Here is a 20003-nt window from a genome sequence, read left to right on the forward strand (position 1 = left end):
GGATAACTAGCCAGGACTTTAGATGCATGGTGAATTGCCTGATCCTCCTGAGCACACTTCTGAAACTCTTTTGGTCTGTTAGGACTAACTTCAATGTGCAACAGGTATGACAGATTTTTTTGTTCAAAACTCCAACAGTCAGCTTGGACACTAACTACCCCATAACTGGGTAACAATTTCCAAATAATTAGCTAAGAAAAAATACTAGGTGGGATTTTGGCCCTTATAAAACAGTAGTTTAAGCCTTGGTTTTGTTGTACGCTTGTATAGTAAAGCACTCAGATACTGACAATGTGTTTTCTTAGGCGACCACTACTAAGATTCAACCAAGGTAGTGTCCAGAAATTCCATAATTATCATTTAATTATTGCTCTAAGTTCTCAAATATAAACACTTCCATTCTGTGCCAGTTAGTAAGATCTGATTATACTCCAAGACTGAAGACAAAAATAATATTACTAAGCTAAAGAAACTCCTTTGCATCTAAGGAATAATAATAGGGAACACTTTTCAATCCAAAGACTTCCAAAATCTTTTGCACTGATTAACTAAATTGCAAACACTAGGCAACATTACAACATGCCTAAAATCAGGTTTTATACGTATATCTAGCTATGGATACCCACATTCACACAAACATGCCACTTCAATTAAAGTCCAACTCTGAAAACTAGATCTGGCTTCATCCGTAGATAGCAATATCAGATTATGGCAGTAAAATAACAGAATTTCAGGAACTATTGGGAATAGTTTTGAAAGTGCTTGAGCTTGAATTTGGCAAGATAAAAATATTCATGCATTTGCAGGCTAATTCCTCAGACTCTTGGAAAATTAATGTTTTTCTACTTAATTCTTACAGATTAGAAAGAACAGTTCCCCCCTAAAGAACTGTAAGATGCAAACAAGTTAGTTGTTGTAAAGTGTATGTAATAAGAAAATATCCTCTCCTATCTCTCTTAGGTCAGTTATATTCCAACCTACCATTATTAAGCAAAGATTATCTTAAAATATATATTGGGAATAAAATTTACCTATGTTCAGATAGCTAGTTAGCTTCATTTTGATCATAAGGATGAGACATAACCAACATTTTACCCAAACTACTACATATCATTTTACTTCTGGAAGGTCAAAAATGAAATTCAAAGCAAGTGTCTACAAATACATACAGATAAGTATTTTATTAGAAATACTGAGCAACATCAACTTTTTAACATGAACAAGTTTACCCATAAGGATAATCACAGTATTATTATAGAAGTTCTATTGTGTGATTTAGCCAGGAAAGTTTTACAATAAAAAATGAAACAGTATTTTGATTCATCTTATGTTTGCTTCTAGAAATGAAGACAACTTTTAATCATGAATTTCCTTAGAAACACCGTATGTTGTTAATAAGCAGTAAAGGACTAGTGTTGAAAGGCACTAGGATTGTTAGCTTGTGTTACCTAGTTTCCAATACAGATACAGGCACTTGAAAGCTTAATAAATCAAGCCTGTAAAACACTTCTGTATTTGTGCGGAAGTCTGCTACATTCATGAACATCTTCAATAGGTTGTTCTGCAGTTGTAAGGACGCAAAATTCATAGAGGAAATCTCTGCAGCACACCTTACAAGTTGGATCTTTCTTTGGCAGACACAGGAGATGTGGTCTGTGTGTATGTCCTAATTATATCCTGAAAGTAATACAAAAGAAATATTCAGAACAAGTTCCATTAAAAGTAGTTAGCAGAACTTCAGAAAAAAAATGAGCACTTGAAGCAACAATGTTGATATTCTCTGCAGCAAGCACTGAGCCCAGGAAAGGCTTGTGGAAGTGTTTTGTTACCAAGAATGGGTCATCATTTGGTCTGAAGAATCAACCTGAACACATCACATATCACATATAGTTATCTTCAAGAAGCCTTAAAAAAACCCCCAACTGGAACAAAGTAATTGTACATCATTGGTTAATCAACATTTAATTAAATGTAATTAGAGTGATGTTTCCTCATTTTGTAATTCTACATGCACCAACTTCTCCCATTTAAACCAAATGGAAATCAAGACCAATTTCTCACTTAGTTGGATTTACAAAAGAAGCCAAGATAATAATTCACAGTCAGTCAAAATTCAACTACAGAAATCATTAACATACCTTCTTCCCACTTTCAGCATTGTATTTGTCCAGCAAAACCTGAATACGGGCACCATAGTCAGGATGAACATCAGTGAAGTTTTTCACCTAAACAGGAAGACAGAACAGAAAAGACAACAAGAACTTCTTCCTCCACTTCAAATGTGTTCTTTAATACCTTTTCTGCTCTGTAGCCTGCAAGCAGTACATATCATAAGGAAGAAGTAGATGAAAACCTTTCCCAAAATTTTAATTCTGACAGCCAGGAAGGAGCTACGAACATCTTCAAACACTATTTCTATTATCTCACATAGACCTCTTTCCTGATTAAAACAAAGTTCTATTGGGAAGGATAAAGATCCAGTCACTCCCTGGCACTCACTGCCTCTTCCTTGTTTAGAGCAAAATATTACACCGGCAGTCACCCAATTTTTAAAACACCAAGCTAAACACATAATGACGTCTTTGATGTTCAACATTGATCCCATTCTTCCCATCAGGAAAAAGTGACTTTAACATGTTATACATTATTTATGTTATATTATGCAAATAGGCACATATTTAAGTGTTCTGTATTGAATTCCTGCATAAGAAAAATCCAGAAGTTGCCTTCTCAGAGAAGAATTCCTGATCTTCCTTTCCATAAGCATATTGCCATTTTGACAAAGTTACTAGACTGCAAAAAACCTGGAATAAAGAGCAAAGGCTAAAAACCAAGCAGGCCACTTACAGCTCTCTTCTGAATGAAGAGTTGTGCATCTTTAAGATGATCAGCAATATTTTTACACAGCCTTTGGCGTTCATCCTCCTTCAGCACTTTGGTATAGAATTCTCGCACCTTACAATTGGAAACAAAGTTTTAGTTTGAAATTCCCCAAAGCAAGTCATTCTACCTGTAGCAGCCAATAATACTTACTAGACTTCTAGGATTCATTATTACTGAAAAAGAATAGCTTTCACTTACTAGTTGGGCAACACTTAAAATACTCAAAACACTTAAACTCAAAAGGTAACCAATTGGGGGGGGGGGGGGGGGGGCCAGCGTGTGTTTGATTGTTTTTTGGCAAACCTGCTAACAACTCCTTCCATTTCTAGCTTGAAATAACTGTTGCTTATTGAATTAATGAAAACAAATATTGCTGTTGGGGTCCAATTTAGGAATTCATCACGACATTACATGCATACTCTAAGTTTGCATATCTGCAGATGCTAACCGCAAGATGACAAAGTCACAACCTCTAGATACTGGTGCCCAGAATATGGATGGCAAAGGTCTGTGAGAACTCGTTAACTGTCCTGTCAGCAAAAATTCAGTTATTCATGCAATTAAGCTGTATGGAGGTCTTCCAAGCTCTCATGAGAGCTGAACTTCAGATTATCTCAGATGCTTCAGAGAGGAGCCATGTCTGAATGATTCTTCTTAATATTCTTCAAACTCATCCTATAAACTTATCTTATGTAACAAGCAACATAAAGCCTTTTCATACATCATACCTGAGTCACATTATCTTCATTTGCACTATTGAAGCGCTGCACATCTCCCGAAACAGACATATGGCTCTCCTTTACAAAAGGCTGATCTTCCGGACCAGTAAAACTATTTGGATAATAGTTTGGGGCACCACCTGAAAACAAACAACCCCACAAAACCAAAACAGTCAGATGCCAGGTCTCTTGGATTAAGTCAGAAGACAAAAAATGTTCTTTGCCTAGAAGAACCTAAATCAATTACCCAGTTATAATTCACTTTATTAAAAACAGTTGTCAGCATTTTTCTGTCAAAGTACAGCTCACTATCAGGAGCTGTGTCTTCAAGCCAGTGCTTATCAGCACTTGCAAACAGAATTTCAATAGCTTTTTGGGGGAAAAAATTAATTTGTTTCAGAAATAAGGAGGTCTGGCCACTCTCACAACAACATTGCTCAGACAATTTTAATAGACAAAGTCATGGAAGTTATTCAAGGTTTTAGTCCAATGCAACATAAAAATACACTTTCATCTGCATATTTGAAGTACTACTTAACTATGCAGCAGGTTTATTTTAAACACATAATGAATTTACAGAACTGCATAAAGAGAAACTTATTATCTGTTCTTGGACAGAAGCAGCAGTTCTCAAGTTCTTGTTTTCCAAACATTTCCCTCTCTTCCCTCAGCAAGTATTAGAATTGATAGCCCAGAGGAATACAGTGTTTTGGCATGAAACATAGCTTAAGTATATCCTTGTTTACTCTCGGGTGTAAACAGTCATTACCGGGCAAATGCTGACAGAACATAACCTGCTGAACAGAGGCAAAGTTAAAGCTCTAGTCTTGGCATTTATACTCTTGCCTTTTGCAATCTCTTGGAAATCAGAAAGCAAAGCAGTTTAACAAAGTGGACTGAGTAGATGAAGGTCAGTCTTTAAGTTTAAAAAAATACAAATGCAGATTTCTCAAAGACATTTAGGCCACCTCTTATTTTTAGAACAGATTTTTACCTAGAAGTAGAAACAAAGAGGTACTAATTAACTTCTGTGAAATAAGTTCTCTGGCATGTTTTTTCACTTTAAATAATTAATATTTCAGAATTTTTTCAATCAAGTCCCTTTAACAAGCATGTTTCTAGAAGTCTTTAAAGGAACATAAACTAGGCACATTACTGAATTCATTTGACTGAGGGTGTTCTCCTGCAAACCCCTCTTCTCTTAAAAGGCCTATTTGTAAGTTTTTAAATACATCTTAAGCTTCGCTTGGTTTTTATGCTGTTAAACAAACTCCCCATCTGCTGTCCAAACATTCAAACAAAGTCTCCTTTCCTGGATTAATAAGAGAGACATACATCCATTCTAAAAAAGTATGTAAAGATGACAAACATTCTACTTTTCAGGAACCAAGAACCCCCCACCCCACCCCTCTTTATCACCCCGTTGTTTACAAAATTAAAAATTAGCCTGTTTGTACCAAGTAGAAGTTACATACATCAAACTGAAAAACACTTAGAGACTTATCAACTACTTCACACAAGACTGAAGTTGTATAAGGAACATCCATGTGCTTCTTTTAAAGTCTTAAAAAAAGACAGAGAATGCATTCTGTAATCTACACAAGCATGCTTATGCTTTACAGCAGAATACATGTACAAGACGGACGAGACATACAATGGATACACAAATAAGAGTGATGAAGGCAATACAACATATTCAGATTTAAGAATGCTTTCAACAAGATCCCTCAAACAAGAGATAACAGGATAAAAGTCAGTATCTTGTCAATTAGCATCATATCAAGAACATAGGAAACAGAAGAATAAAAGGTCACTTTTTGTAGTAGGAAGAATTAATCAGGTAGACCCTCCACAAGGATCTGTGTGAGGACTAGTACTATTCAACACATTCATAAAGTTACCCGAAAAGGGAGCAAATAATAAATTGACAGTTTAGCCTCTGTAAACTTTAACTTAGTCAAAATCAAAGCTAGCTATTTATGCTGACACATAATCTCACGATACCAAAACAGTGGATGAAAATTGCTTTTCTGAAAACAATTTTATTTGCAATGTAATTCACATGGGGAACAGAAATACATGCAACTTTATGCATGCACAATCATGGGTTCCAAGATATGTCATTACCTATCACAAAACAGTTCTTTAATATATTTACAATAGTTTGAAGTAAATTACTTTTTGATTGCTGCTAAGCACTGAGTGAAAGAAAGTATTAGGAATGGCACATGGACAAATTCAGGGCACTCTACAGAAAAGAGCATTTGGTGGATTTGTAACAACTGCAGGTGAGGCCTGCTAAACTCAAAAAGGATCCAGTAATATAAGGAAAGGTACTAAAAAGTTGACAAATATTATGAGAGGTAAGGAACAGTTTCCCCATAAAAGGAAAAAAAAACAGACTAGCAAGTCTGAAGCTCAGGAAGTTATACAGTGGTGTTTGAGTTGGGGGGAAAAAGTCACAAGAGACACTGAACAGTTGAGGAGAAAAAGTAGCATTTCTTATAGCACAGTAAGTAATATCCAATAAAGTGATCTGTTTAGTCAATATCTTAAATCCCCCGTGAAGAGAAAAGAATTCTGCAGTACATGCTTAAGTATCATCATATTTAAACACATTTCCATTAGTACCTTGGTTGTCAGAAACGCACATTGGTCCATCCCTCTGGTAATTGGCCACACGAGCTCTGAAGGGGCAGTTCACAGGAATTTGTAGATAGTTAGGTCCCAGACGGTGTCTATGAGTGTCAGGATATGAGAAAAGACGACCCTAAAACATTTACCACAAACATTAACTACTACTTGCTGAATGAGATCACTTAAGTGGTATATGCCAATTCAAAGCACTATACGTTAAAGTGTGAAAGGGAAAAGACCATTTCCTTTGCATATATATTCTTGAATACTTCAAATTATGTCCAAGGTGACACTGAGCCACAAACTAACTTTGCTGGAATACCAGTGAAGAATGGCAGGTTGAGTTGCATTTGTGCAGACTGGGCGTTTCCTACCAATTTCAGAATGCTAAACCTATTCCGAAGCAGGAAAATGGTTACACATGTAGAGATGAAAATGACTGTAACTGTGCTAAATATCACTAAAGAATAACATAATATTTTCCTACTTATTTTCAAGCTTAGATTTAAAAATTGATTACATCTGAAATACGGTAGTCCCTTATTTATTAACTGAACTGAATTTGAAGCAGTTCTAGCGATATCTGGATGCCAAGAAGACAGACTGATTCTGACCATGAAGTTTGTGGGTGCAAAGAGAGGCAAAACAAAAGAACTGCATAATGGTTCAAGAGTTTATCCTGTTAAAACTGTCAAAATACCTTCTTGTTTCCACAGATATCATTTGAAACAACAATCTGATTTTAATCTGAAAAATCATAACATGCAAGCATCTGTGACTCTGCAGATGGTATAGTCTACTGCAGCCAGTCTTATCAGATATTCTGACCTGTAAAAAAAATCTGATACTACTTCTAGAGAATAGTCTTGCGGTTTATATCATGGATTAGTTATATCTGTATTTTAGAACATTTGAGGTCCACCTCTCACACTCCTAAGAGTATATAATCGTAAGCTATACTGTAAAAGCATGAATAAATATGCATTGCTGCTATGGTTTTATCCCATAGTTCTCAGAGTGACAGATTTCCCCATCAACGTTGATAGTCGTTGCAGATGCCCTCTAAATTCTAGAGTTTCTATTCCTTTAGTTCTTTCCCGTTCTCTTTATATTTAAATTTTGGATGAGTACATCAAAGGGTGATCATTAAAAATCAACCACCTAAATAAATAAATAAATAGTTGCTTTCCATCTGTCAGGTTTACTGCTGCTACACAAACAGGGATAGGAATGCTTTCATAAACAGCAAAGCAAACATAATGCTCTTGAGGTAAAATCTTATGTGCATTGTAGCTTACCTGCAGCATTTTATCAGGGCTAGGTTCAATACCAGGTGGCATGTTGCTAGGATCATATGCCATCTGTTCCACCTCTGCAAAGTAATTGACAGGATTCCTATTCAAGACAAGCTTTCCCACAGGGATGAGAGGGTAGTCACCATGTGGCCAAATCTATAAGACAACACACACACACATTAAAATCAACATTATAGTATTATGCAACTTAAATAATTAGTAGGCAGCATTTGCTTGATTTAAGTCTTGATTGAGAAAATACATTACTGAAGAAATTTATTTTTTGCTAACAAACATTGAGAAATGTCTTATTTTAAGAGTCTTTTGCAATTAATACAGAGTATTAATGCAACTTATTTCACCATCCCAGCATAATCTCAGCACCTGAGTACTTAAATGAAATACCCACAGTCACTTGACAAACTGCCTAGGAATGCAATATCGTCAGTGGAACTGGTAGCAGGATTGTTTTCAGCTACTTCAAAATACAACTAGTTTAGCCTTTTCTTTGTCATATTAGCTTTTCAAGTGTACTTTCAAGTTTAAAAGTCTTTAGCCATTTTGGGAGAGCAATATTAGAGGAATAAAAAAGTAATAAACAAGTTTACAGTCTTTCAACAAGCCATTCCTTGGAACAGCAACTGGAAGTCTGACAAAATCAGAGCAACAGTCAGAAGCTATGTTATCAACAACACTTCAAACTAGTGAGCTCAGGGTGTGACTGTATGATCTGAGAACACACTTCAGAAGTCCAGTGCAGCTGTAATCTACAGGCCTGGAATCAAGCCCTATCCATATTTCACTGAGGAAGAGTAACATCAGATATAACATCAATGTAATTTCATCTCCAGAGTTTCTGACTCGTCATGACCATGTAATAAAGAGTACGCTTAAAAAACACAAGGGAAGAATAAAAAAGACAGACTAACTTTATTGATAGGCACTAGTAAGAAAACAGTGCTGCTCCACGGAAACTGTTACACTTTTTTTATAGATAAACTCAGTTCTGGCATTTGCTACATTTTGATCTCATGACCTTTCTTAAACTAGCTGAAAGTGAATATTCACAACAGCATCAGAGATACCTTAGTTAAATCAAAAGGATTAAATGGAAACTTCTCTGCTTCTTCAAATGTCATAACTTGAATGTAGAAAGACCATGACGGATAGTCCCCCCTGGCAATGGCATTGTAAAGATCACGTATTCCATAATCAGGATCAGTAGAAGCCAATCTTCCTGCTTCTTCAACAGAAAGATTTTTGATGCCCTGGTCAGTCTAAAAGCAATAAAAGCAGTAGCACCAGTTACAAAATGCAAAAAGTACTACAGAAATCATTAATAAGAATGTGCTTTAACAAAACTTATAATCCAAGATTGTGATTGTCCATGTTCCAATCCCCAATAATTTGGGTTCAGAATAATAGCACATTCAACAGCTGCCTTCCAGATAAAAATTAGTTCTCTGATAAAAGTGAATTAAATACGTAATGCTATACCACAGAACGCAAGACATCAAACTTGAAGGTATGATCCCTGCAGCACATCAAGTAAAGAGGTTTCCCTTCTCCCCTTAAAGGACAGAGTGCTCCTTCACTGTCCCATCATCCAACCTTTTCCTACAGATCACATGCTAACAAAGTGAGAAAACAGTTGCAGCCCCAAGGGCTGAAAGTTCTGGATTCTACACGAATCTCAATTTTCCACACACACTCCCCCCCCCCCCCCCTCTCTGGGACCTCTTTACCACTAACTAAAATCTCATTTTAATAAGCTTTTGACAACTTGAACACTAAAAGCTGCTACACAATCCCTCTTAGTTTAACATAATGGTTTCCAAAGTCTTGCTTCAAAGGTAGATGTCCAGCCTCCACTAAAGTCTAATGAGTTAAGAAGCTCTGTGGCCTTTAAAACCTCAAAGGGAAGTTGTTTTCAAGCAAGATATGCTGGAGACTTTTTTCTCACAAAAGTGTGGAAGTTCTGTGAGGTTCTGTGAGCTTCAGCTTCAGAGCCCTTGGAAACAGAGCTTTTATATTTTGCAATACACTTGAGGTCACCTTCAAAATACTAGATCAATGCAGCTCATATCCAGAAGATAAACGGGGACAAAAACCAGATCCAGACTGAGAGAACTTTTACCTGAAGGAGCACCTGTTGAACCCAAACTACTGTGTAGCCGTGAACATGAAACAGGAACATATCACACACTGAATAAAATACATTTCCAGAGGGCTAGAGGATTCTTGCATCTGCACTGAATGACAGCAAGGGAGTCTGATAGGAAGTTCTTGCACAGCTTCACACACAAAACACCTAATGGTATGAGCCTGAAATGCTGAGCTAGATACTCAGAGCTCACCGCACAAGTAGACTGAGTTGTCCAATAACAAGAGACAGTTCCCCAAAGAAGAGTTCTTTATAGTCTAGTAAATACCTATTATGTCGTAGCAGGAACAATGATGTCAGTCATATTTATTAAAGGCATGCAGCCAATATAAAAAACCCCACACACACCTTTTTGATTGAGTCAATGCACTAACAAGTCTTTTCTGAATTAAACTTGAAAAGTCACAGAACATTTTTAGACAACCAAACTGTTTAAATTGTTTTTTTAATCCAATATGATGTACACTTCCAATAGATAACTGGAAAAAAAAATCAATACCTTCACATGGAATTTGCAATAAACTGCTCTTCCACTAGCATTAACCAGTTTAAAAGTGTGTGATCCATATCCATTCATATGGCGATAACCATCAGGAATACCACGATCACTGAACAAGAAAGACACCTGAAGAGAAGGATCAAACAATATTAATGGACTCACCAGATCAAGGATAAAGTGACCATTCAAGACAAAGCTCGTTTACTGCATTAATCTGCATCAATGGAAGCTATCTTAATGTTATGTATTCCTTGAAGAATTTCTAGTTTAAGTTTTAAGAGTGTTAATGAAATAAGACTGCTTTGGTTTTGCACAAAGAACAATTGTGGATTAAACCTTTGTGAAGTTTTATGCCCACATGATATATTTGGTGAAGACATTAACCTAGTGAGAATGTTATGATTTGCCCTGTAAGCACAGAGGAGGTAAGCATGGATAATTTAAGTTACAAATATAAATAAGAACTCTTCCCAGGTTAAAGACAAAATCTGAACACTGAAGTCCTTAACAACTAGTTCTTCAAAGTCTTCAAGCAATAAACATACCACCATTTAAACATATTCAAAATGCTCCTTTTCTTTTATGTTTATCATCACAAACAATGCTTGTGGTGGTACTTTTTCCAATTACTAATTACTGGAAGGCTTCTGCATGAACTCATTTTCTTTTAGAAAAATTACAACTACATTTTAAATTTTATATTAGCCTTTTTTGCATATCATTCTTAGATACAAATACATTTCAGAATAATTAGAATGCACTGTTAACTCCAGTCATTTTTGGAGTTGATCTAATATGCTACACAATATACAGCTTTAAATAAACTTATACGTGGTAGCATTATTTTCCCAGTATTCTCTTGTTCTCCAACATTAACACTTTGCTGTTCACCAGTACCATCACTGCTTTAGTGTTAGAAAACTTAGCAACTTCCCATTCATCCCTATATAAAATACAATTATGAAAACAGAAGAATCCCACCCATTTCATAGACTCTTTAAAAGAAAAAAGGGTAGATACACATACTAGTAGCCTTAAAAGTTATTGTAGGTCTTTCACCTTTACTGTTCCTAAAAGATTATGTAGGCTTCTAGATAAAACATAAGAAAGAGATAGTTAAAAATATATGCTTGTCATAACATGATTTTCTTAATCATACAAAATAAAGTCAAAGGAGAACCTTACTTGATGCAAAGACTCAGGGCGAAGACTCCAGAAGTCCCACATCATGTCTGGATCCTTCAAATGAGTCTGAGGGTTCCTCTTTTGGCTATGGATGAAGGATGGAAACTAATTTGTCCAGAAGTGGAGGAGGGTGGAAGGAGGGGGGAGAAAAAAAAAAAAGTTCTGTAACACCTCCAAATTATATAGGGTATACTAAGCAACTCCTGATACAAAACAAAACAAGACAGTTTTTTTTCAATACACTTAACTATGAAAGGAATAGCACACGGAAAGATGAGACAAAGTTGTAAGATCACTGAAAAAAATCTTCTATTGTCATACCCCTCCTGCAACCAAATTCATTCACAGACCAGTAAAATTAGGCTAAAGCAAAACACTTACAATTAGGATAAACAAGCTGTTCAAAGCTAAAGAATGCTTTCATTCATTTTGGGACCGATAAAGTAAGAGGAATCTTTTCAAATTTGTGTATCTGAATTCTACTGAATATCTGACTCGTAAATGAATACAGAGATACCATAAAATATCTGTGCAGAACTCCTCCACTCAAGGAAAGCCCCTCTACTTACAAAGTACTGTTAAACTTATACTAAAAACAAACAAACAAAAAAGATTTAATAAAAAGAATTTGCAAGAAGCTTTTAAAGTGAAAAGTCTTCCCCCCCCTCCAAATAGCCTCAGAATGAGAAAAACTGTCTACAGAGTCAAACAGCTAATTTGAACACCAGTGAAACTAATTAGATCTGAAGTTAAAAACACGATAATGTATGTACTTGCTGGCTATTCTGCTGTGGCATACGCACTAGCAAACACAAAAAAAATGTGTGCGCTATTTGTGGCATGAAACCACATAAGTAATCAAGCATTAGTTCTTAAATGTATTTATTTATTTATTTAACACCTTTTCAAGTCAAAAATGTTCAGAACATCTACCAAACAACAAAGTTGAAACGTGTCAAAACAACAGCTTTTGCTTCTCAGTGAAGGAAGAACAAGATGTGAAAAAACTTTTGGACGCTTTCACAAAGTACCGTCATCTTTTGTGCTTACTCACCAACATTGCATCCCGAATAAAGAAGATGGGAGTATTATTTCCCACAAGATCCCAATTACCCTCTTCTGTATAGAATTTCATTGCAAAGCCTCGAGGGTCACGAACTGTATCAGCAGACCCAGATTCTCCAGCTTGAAGAAACACATGAACATATAGAAGCGTTATAATAGGAAATGCATACAAATTGTAAGCATAAAAACATAGAGCTTGAGAATATGCCATAAAATCTTAAAGGGTGGGGTTTATTAAAGTCTTTTCTATACCAAGGAATTTTTGGTGTATTTTCAACAATACTTCAGGCACTGGAAGTTTCCAAACTGTGAACAGACACCCACCCAAGCGTTCGGGCCACAGTTAAAAGAAAGAAAAAAAACAAGTACTTTCCACTTGAAACAATTAAGAGTGGAATTTGCATTATCACTAACAGAGACAACACCAGATTATAAGGCTGAATCAGCTAAAAGCATATTAGTTTCTATGCATCAAATGCCAGTGTGAAAGCTCTCATTTGGAAGGTAGCAATCTAAATAGCGTGCCTAATAAAAAGGGAATTTATTATAGAAGAGTTGTAACCCTTTGAATTCCCCTCCTGCTTTATTCAAAACAGTCCTTTCAATGGGTAACTTTATACCAGAGCAAAAGTGCCTACTGCAATACCCGAGCAAAAGCCTTCCAGAAACATTCAGGAACAGCTAACGCTAAACATCATGATGAAATAACAAGGACACTCATTCTCTCATTAAAAATCGTGTACTACAGAATAGCTAGGAAGAAACATGTTCAAACAGAGCAGGGAAAGGAAAGGTAACGATGCAACAACCCACTTCAGCACACAGTCCACCAAACTCAGCTGCATGTCGTTCCCCAATGTAACATTCCATGACTCCTTAAGTTTTGGTGACACAGAGAAAAGCCAGTAGGCCAAACCCAGCAGCTCCTTGAGCCTTGCTGGACTACTTTGTTCTCTCCAATACTACTCCCAGAACTGAATCCTCATTAGGATTTCTATTCTTTTAAATACAGATAAAGTAGTAACACATACATTTTGAAAGATCATTTTTCTATCAGAAAATATGTTGATCATAATGCATGTTTTAACTAGTATCATTTAAGGTTTTGCTGGTTTATGCATTCAGCTCTTCAAGAAACAAGAGTTTATTTATGGAAGATTGTTTATTTTTCTTTGCCTAGTACTTACTTTACAGCATTCATCCGCAAAACATTCCCACAGCATAAGAGATTGTAAGTACTTAACTTTCAAGTGTTAAGCTGCAGTATGCAAGTGTTGATTATGATCCATCCAGAAACAAAGCAAGCTTTCTGTCAGGAAAAAAATAGCTCAGGCTATCCTTCACTCACATTCCAGATGGAAAAGTGTCTACAGAGAGCTCTGACAGAAAGATGCAGAAGCTGCTTAAGGTCTTACAATTTAAATGAAATTCACAGAAGAGGAATTGGTTGGCAGGAAGCGTTTCAAACTACCTTAAGTACATTAAGTGCTCCACAATGCAAACATTGCTATCAGCGTAACTATGGCACACGCGTAAGAAGATACACAATAGCTTTAGAGCCTTACCAACAGTGGAGAATCGTATAGCAATTGGAGTTCTTTTTCCAATGTGTTCAAACACTTTTGCCTTACAATATTGGGTAATATCATGAGTGACTTCAAAATAGCCAAAGGCTCCTGAAGAAAAGTAATTTCAAAATATCAGATCTAGATACCTTCCTTCCACTCACAGCATATCTGTTCTTCTATTGCAGTCCAACATACAACTTTAAGTCAAAAGGAAACATGGAAATATACCAGTTTAAACACAGTTCATATCTATGCACTAAAACACTCAATTTATTTTCACAAAATGAAATTTACTTAACACAAACTACTATTTGCATGGTGCTCACTCTCCCCTCCTTAACTGATTGTTAACAGTTCCTAGCAGCAATACAGACCTCATTTCTACTGTGCAAAATAACAGACTGTAGCTTTTTGGATGGATGCTCTTCAGCCAAGATTTGCATATTTATCTCCGAGCAACACAAGTATTTCTTTAATCCTTATAAGTATTGCAGAATTTTTGGTCTACCTGTAAGCTGGATGAAGCAACAAAGTTCTTCCCACCCCCACAGAGGAATTTTTCCCATGTACATTCACATTATAAATTCAGTCCCATGTTTTCTTCTTCTAGGGCAACATGTAACAAAAATCAGAGGTGCCAGTTCTACCCTACTAAGATCAATAACAAATTTTAAAATGAGTTGGTTTGGGGTTTTTTAATTTAAATATTAGACCATCATCTTGCTTTGGCAGACAGATACACTGGATGACAAAGACAAGAATCTCTATCAAATAACATGCAAACAGACATTAAAATAGAGATGGGTAAGTCTTCCCTTTCAGAGGAATAGGGTACTATGGAGGAACAGATAGAGGAAGCAGAGATTACAGCAAATACAATAAAAATCTACGGGCTATATATATTTCTCTCTCTCTTTTTTTTTTTTTTAAACAGTTTTTCAGTGCTTCAAGTTTGGCATTCAGTTCTTTTAAACCAGGCCTTACCACTGTTGTTGATATAGAATTATTTATTATAATCTATAATACTAAATTGTAGGTAACATAATGCAATTTATCCATCACAATCTACGTGTTAACTCAAAAGCTTTTTAAAGTCTAATTCTAAACAGAGAAAAAGTATGTGTTTTTAAACATACCTGCCCCTTTTGCATGCACAACTCTTTCGGGAATCCTCTCTCTGTCAAAATGAGCCATCTCATCAGTGAAAACAACATCTTGAACAAGAAGAGGTCCACGTGGCCCTACTGTCAGAATATTAAGTTTATCCCCTACAGGGTTCCCAGCACCAGTGGTCAAGACATCTGGTTTCTGGAAGCGAGAGACAGTCAGTATCACAACATCAGAAATTAAAAACCCTCTATATTTAAGCCACACAATGTGCATGGCTGTTCAACCATTATGTGTCACAGGACATATTAACAAGTATATAGCAAAATGACATATGATTCTGGAACTAGTTCCAGAAAATATAGATGTCTAACTACATCATCACAGTACTATGTCTGGGGCTATTTAAGAAGGGGAGTTCAAGTCATGTATAATCCAAGAATGTTCTTCATGGTTCAGAAACATTACTTGTTAAGACTACCTATCTTGCTTAAAGAAAAATATGAAGTGTCAACCTTAAAACATGTGTTAAGGTTCAGTTTGCCCCCACCTCAACAGGAGGGGATGGGAAAAGAGAGAGCTAGAAAAGGAGTAGCTGCTAGAGAGTAATAAGGGAGAAAGGAGACAAAGAAGGTAATGTCAGTACAGGGACAGAGGCATAAGGAAAGAGCTACAGTCACATAGCATAAAGACTATAAAAGTAGACCCATGACTACTGTTGGTCTGGAAGAGCTATGGAAAATAACATAAGCAAGAGCACCTGAGGAATCATCATTCTAGACTCTTGAACCATGGAAGGACTAAGATTAACAAAAACCCTAAGAAGCCCTACTGTCAATAAATGTTCTGTAAAAAGGACAGCAAACCAGAACTTTTTTTTTTGTTTTACTAACACCTTTATTGTCTTTAAAGAAACTGCCCAAGATAACCCATACTCATCCTTTCCCCCTCCCTTCCATAACAAATTCAAGTTAACCATTCTCATAGGCTACTTAGAGCTGCAGCATCTCATACTGTAGGAGTGACCCTATACCTGAAAAAACAGTCACTCCAAGACAACTTCAAGAAACAGCTGCTGGAACTCTGTAGCATGGAGTGTATACAGCAACTCTGTATAATTGAGTGTACTCCCACTTGCTTAAAAAAAAAGTCCCAGTAGAACAGACTTTGGCTGCATCCCATATGGGGTCATATGCTCCTCCAAGGCAACAATCCTGTTTTACTGGGTACTATGGAAAACAGGAAGAAAGGTACATCAGCTCCAAACACCTGATGGTTGCAGGTGCCAGTTTTTCCTGGAGCACATTTATTGTTAGGAGCCAGGGCGATGCTTGTAAAGGACTTAGAAGAACAGAATAGAAGTTAGTACAAAGAAAAAAAAAAGTTTGCAACAGGGTGAGCTCAAATATCTGAGTCACAGATTGTGACCAGTTAACACCAAATCCACAGTTACATGTTGCACTAAACTGACATACATCCAGATGGGCTCTCTATCTGTAACATCCTAACCTCTTCTGCCAGTAGCATGCATGCACCTGAACCACAGGAAACGCACCAGATTAAACTCACTCATCCCCTCCCGACTAGTTCTCCTTCTTTTAAAGTTCTATAAATGAGAAGGGATGGTGAAGAGAAGGAAAAAATAACCCTTGATGAGGTGGTCTTCATTGTTGTATCAGCAACTTTATGGGGTTCCAACTTCTATACTGACAATCCAAGTTTTGCTTTAAGTGTTTTATTTACTGTAAACAGGCAAAATTCCCATCTGTATCTCATGGAGTAGTATACTGAGCTAGACTAGCCTCCAGTTTGGCTTTTTTTTTTTTCCTCCAAGAGGCAACCCACAAAGGCAGGCAAAAGAACAATTACTCATACATCTACACCCAGAGTTCTGAATGAGGCAGAGTATACAGGGAGAGTTATATCCACCTTTGTTTAACTTCGGTACACGAATAACCACATGAAAGACATTTGACAGGATAACTGCATTTCCAGTGTGTTCTTACTAATACGCAACACACAGTAGTCTAGCTGGCTTCGATTACCAAAATATCTAGGTTCTCTATTCTTCATTCACCACTTCATTAGCACAAAGCTATATGCATAAATTCAACTCCTTAAGTACGCTTGAAATCCTAATCCACACTGAAATTTTTACAAACATTTAAAAAAGACAATATATATCTGGTTACAAACAGGAAACTGATGTTCAGAAACATACAGACAAGTTACCTCTTTAGCATTATTTGAAGTATGCTTAAGTCAAAGGAACATCTGCTTAAATCAAAACACTATCTATAGTTTGTCAAGGGAAATATGCAAGAGTAGAAACTGTTCTCAGTATTCTTTCCACTGCTCATATATCACATGCTTCCTACCTTATATTTTGCTCAGTTTTAAGCAACCCACCTTGACACCTACTCTAAGCCTCTGATTTGAAGAACCCTCTCTCAGAACACGGTACAGTTTGCAGATGATGAGACTATAAAATGCTCACACATCACAACATTTTTAATTGAACTTTTTGGTCAAGAATTTTTTTCAGAGTTTGCTTAGGGAGAACTACTTTTTTTTTTTTTAATCCAGCTTCCAGCACTACCAATATTTTTATTTTATTTTCATTAGTTTTGCTGATTAAAAGCTTCAAGTTTCTCACAGATAAAAGCCAATGTATTAATTTTTCTAATCATAAATTGATTGATTTTTTTTTTGTATTGATGACTCTGTCATACTGACTTAAGACAGGCAAGCTTGCTGTAATGTGATGAAAAAGAACAGATCCCACCAATCCTAAGCTTCTGCATTTTCCTCTCCAATCTTCTTGTGTTATCATTCAATACAGACATTTCCATCCTTCCCAGGTGTTCTACGCACACATAGAGACTTCCACTTCATTCTCGCTCTAAGGCAGCCTGTGACACAAAAACTGTGTGTACAGCTTCAGTACTATTTATGAATTCTGACTACTATAATTTTAAAATGAGCTAACTGGAGGACTGGATTTTGGTAACTCTTTTTTTTTTTTTTTTTTTTTTTTTTAACATGAGACATAGCTCTTAAGACCCCTCCAGTCCATACAGCAACTTTTTAAAACCACTAATACTTATGTCATCTTGAAGCAGTGACCAAGTTTCACTCAGTCCATTGAGAAACACAAAAGCTATGTTGTATTAGAGTCTCATTTATCCCAGAGTTCTTCATAAATTCTAAGCAGTCCAGTAGGTTTAACCATGCAGTGGTAGGACTATAATGCATATACCTACACCTATGACCTTCTCCTCCACAAAGCCCTTGCAAGAGCTCGGTAAAAGAGAAGAAAACAAGAAAAAGTGTATCCTTAGTCTTAAGGAGACTTTCTGAGGCCTTTTGATTCACCTATGCTTTTATAATACCTTCTGTGTGATTACCTCAAGGGTAGAAAAAAAACATGCATACTATTTGTAAACTATGCATGCAACAAAGAATAATGGTTTGTAGAAGTAATACAGCCCTTCTCAAACCAACAGGTTATACTGTTGTCTAAAACTCATTTATTCTATAATGCTAACATTTAAGACTACTAGAAGTAGTAGCAAAACCCACAACTTTTTGAAACTAAAGCCACCAAAAAGTTTAACAGCTTTACGGCTGTACAGTCTCTTTTGTGTAGGCAGTCTTTCAGAAAGGCTCTTTCTAGCATTCACATTAGAAGTACAAACACTTTTTTTAAAATGGTAGGATATATTCACTTTAGTTTCAGGTTAATGTTATGCAGGGCACACAAAACAAGTCCCATCAGTGTGAAGGGAGAGAAAAAAACCACATTAGTTTTAAGAAGAATTCTCATACTACTTGAGTTTGTCTGATGCCTATATGTTCATATGGTTGGGAGCTGCAAACAGTCGAAACCTTAAAAGATAGCAACTTTTGAATCTGCGTATGTATTTCATTACAGCATTAACCTGCCATGACAGAAAGAAGGGAAACAAAGCCAGGAGAATTTTAGTCACAGCTGTTGTAAACACCATACATCAAAGTACATACTTCCAGGCATTACTGATACTTTGCACCATATACAAGTCACTTTAAAATTCTAATAAGTCCTCCCTACTTTCTATCTTAAGGTCTCATGACTCCTTATGCAACACAGACTTTGGGGTGCCTCCCAACCTTCAAATTAACCTTGGCCTGTATTCAAATACTGCTTTGTTACAGAAAAGCCAACATCCATGTGAAAAGCGTTACTCAAGGTAGAAAAATAAAATATTATGAAATACACTATAATATGATGAAGTCACAATTCATCACTGAAGGTAGGTTTCGTACAGTACCTTTTAAATCCAAGGGGAAAAAAACACAACCCAAGATGACTTAACAACTACAAACGGTGGGAACTGAGGCATCCACTGGTGTCTTGCAAGACTGCTGACTAGTATAACCAGCAGAAAAAGTATTTAATGCCAAATACACATTTCTGCCAAAAAATACATAGCAGAAACTGTCACAGTGATCTGATAAAGAAGGGAAATCAGCTCCTGCAGTATTTATGCTTTTATCCAAATATTTTGGGGTATACTCCACATCTTCAGAAGACCGAGTGCCATGCCGTTGATTACATGTTCTCATTATTTCGCTCAACCACTTGCCCCAATCCACTTCAACCTGGCAAACAAGTCTCCACATACTGCTGAGTGTACTTTATCTTTCACAGTATTCCCCAGTTACATTTTCACTGGGTTCTACCAACGTCATAGCAGAACTGAAAATGCGAATATCCGATTGAAGACAAAAAAAAAAAAAAAAAAAATATCTCTGCCCAAGGACTTGCCCGCTGGGGCGCAGGCGAGCCCCACTCCTGCCTCTGAGGAGAGTCTGCGGACAAGGCCGCCGCGCCAGCCAGGC

At 36.5% G+C, this 20003-nt stretch overlaps 1 protein-coding gene across 1 annotated transcript in view; it reads right to left on the reverse strand.

Annotated features, from left to right (window-relative positions):
• Positions 1–1158: 1158 nt before the first annotated feature.
• The window catches only part of CAT (catalase), a 19516-nt gene continuing 671 nt past the window's right edge, over positions 1159–20003 (reverse strand). The window contains exons 2-13 of the mRNA XM_010563657.1: positions 15152–15323; positions 14013–14123; positions 12437–12567; positions 11383–11487; positions 10198–10323; positions 8620–8811; positions 7538–7690; positions 6234–6372; positions 3612–3742; positions 2848–2955; positions 2139–2225; positions 1159–1677 (exon numbers count right to left, since the gene is read on the reverse strand). Of these exons, the coding sequence (XP_010561959.1) occupies positions 1612–1677; positions 2139–2225; positions 2848–2955; positions 3612–3742; positions 6234–6372; positions 7538–7690; positions 8620–8811; positions 10198–10323; positions 11383–11487; positions 12437–12567; positions 14013–14123; positions 15152–15323 (1521 nt within the window). The 3' untranslated portion in view covers positions 1159–1611. The remainder of the gene's footprint in view (positions 1678–2138; positions 2226–2847; positions 2956–3611; positions 3743–6233; positions 6373–7537; positions 7691–8619; positions 8812–10197; positions 10324–11382; positions 11488–12436; positions 12568–14012; positions 14124–15151; positions 15324–20003) is intronic.

This window comes from Haliaeetus leucocephalus, unplaced genomic scaffold, assembly GCF_000737465.1.
Source record: "Haliaeetus leucocephalus isolate CR32 unplaced genomic scaffold, Haliaeetus_leucocephalus-4.0 Scaffold173, whole genome shotgun sequence".
In the NCBI taxonomy this organism is placed as follows: domain Eukaryota; kingdom Metazoa; phylum Chordata; class Aves; order Accipitriformes; family Accipitridae; genus Haliaeetus; species Haliaeetus leucocephalus.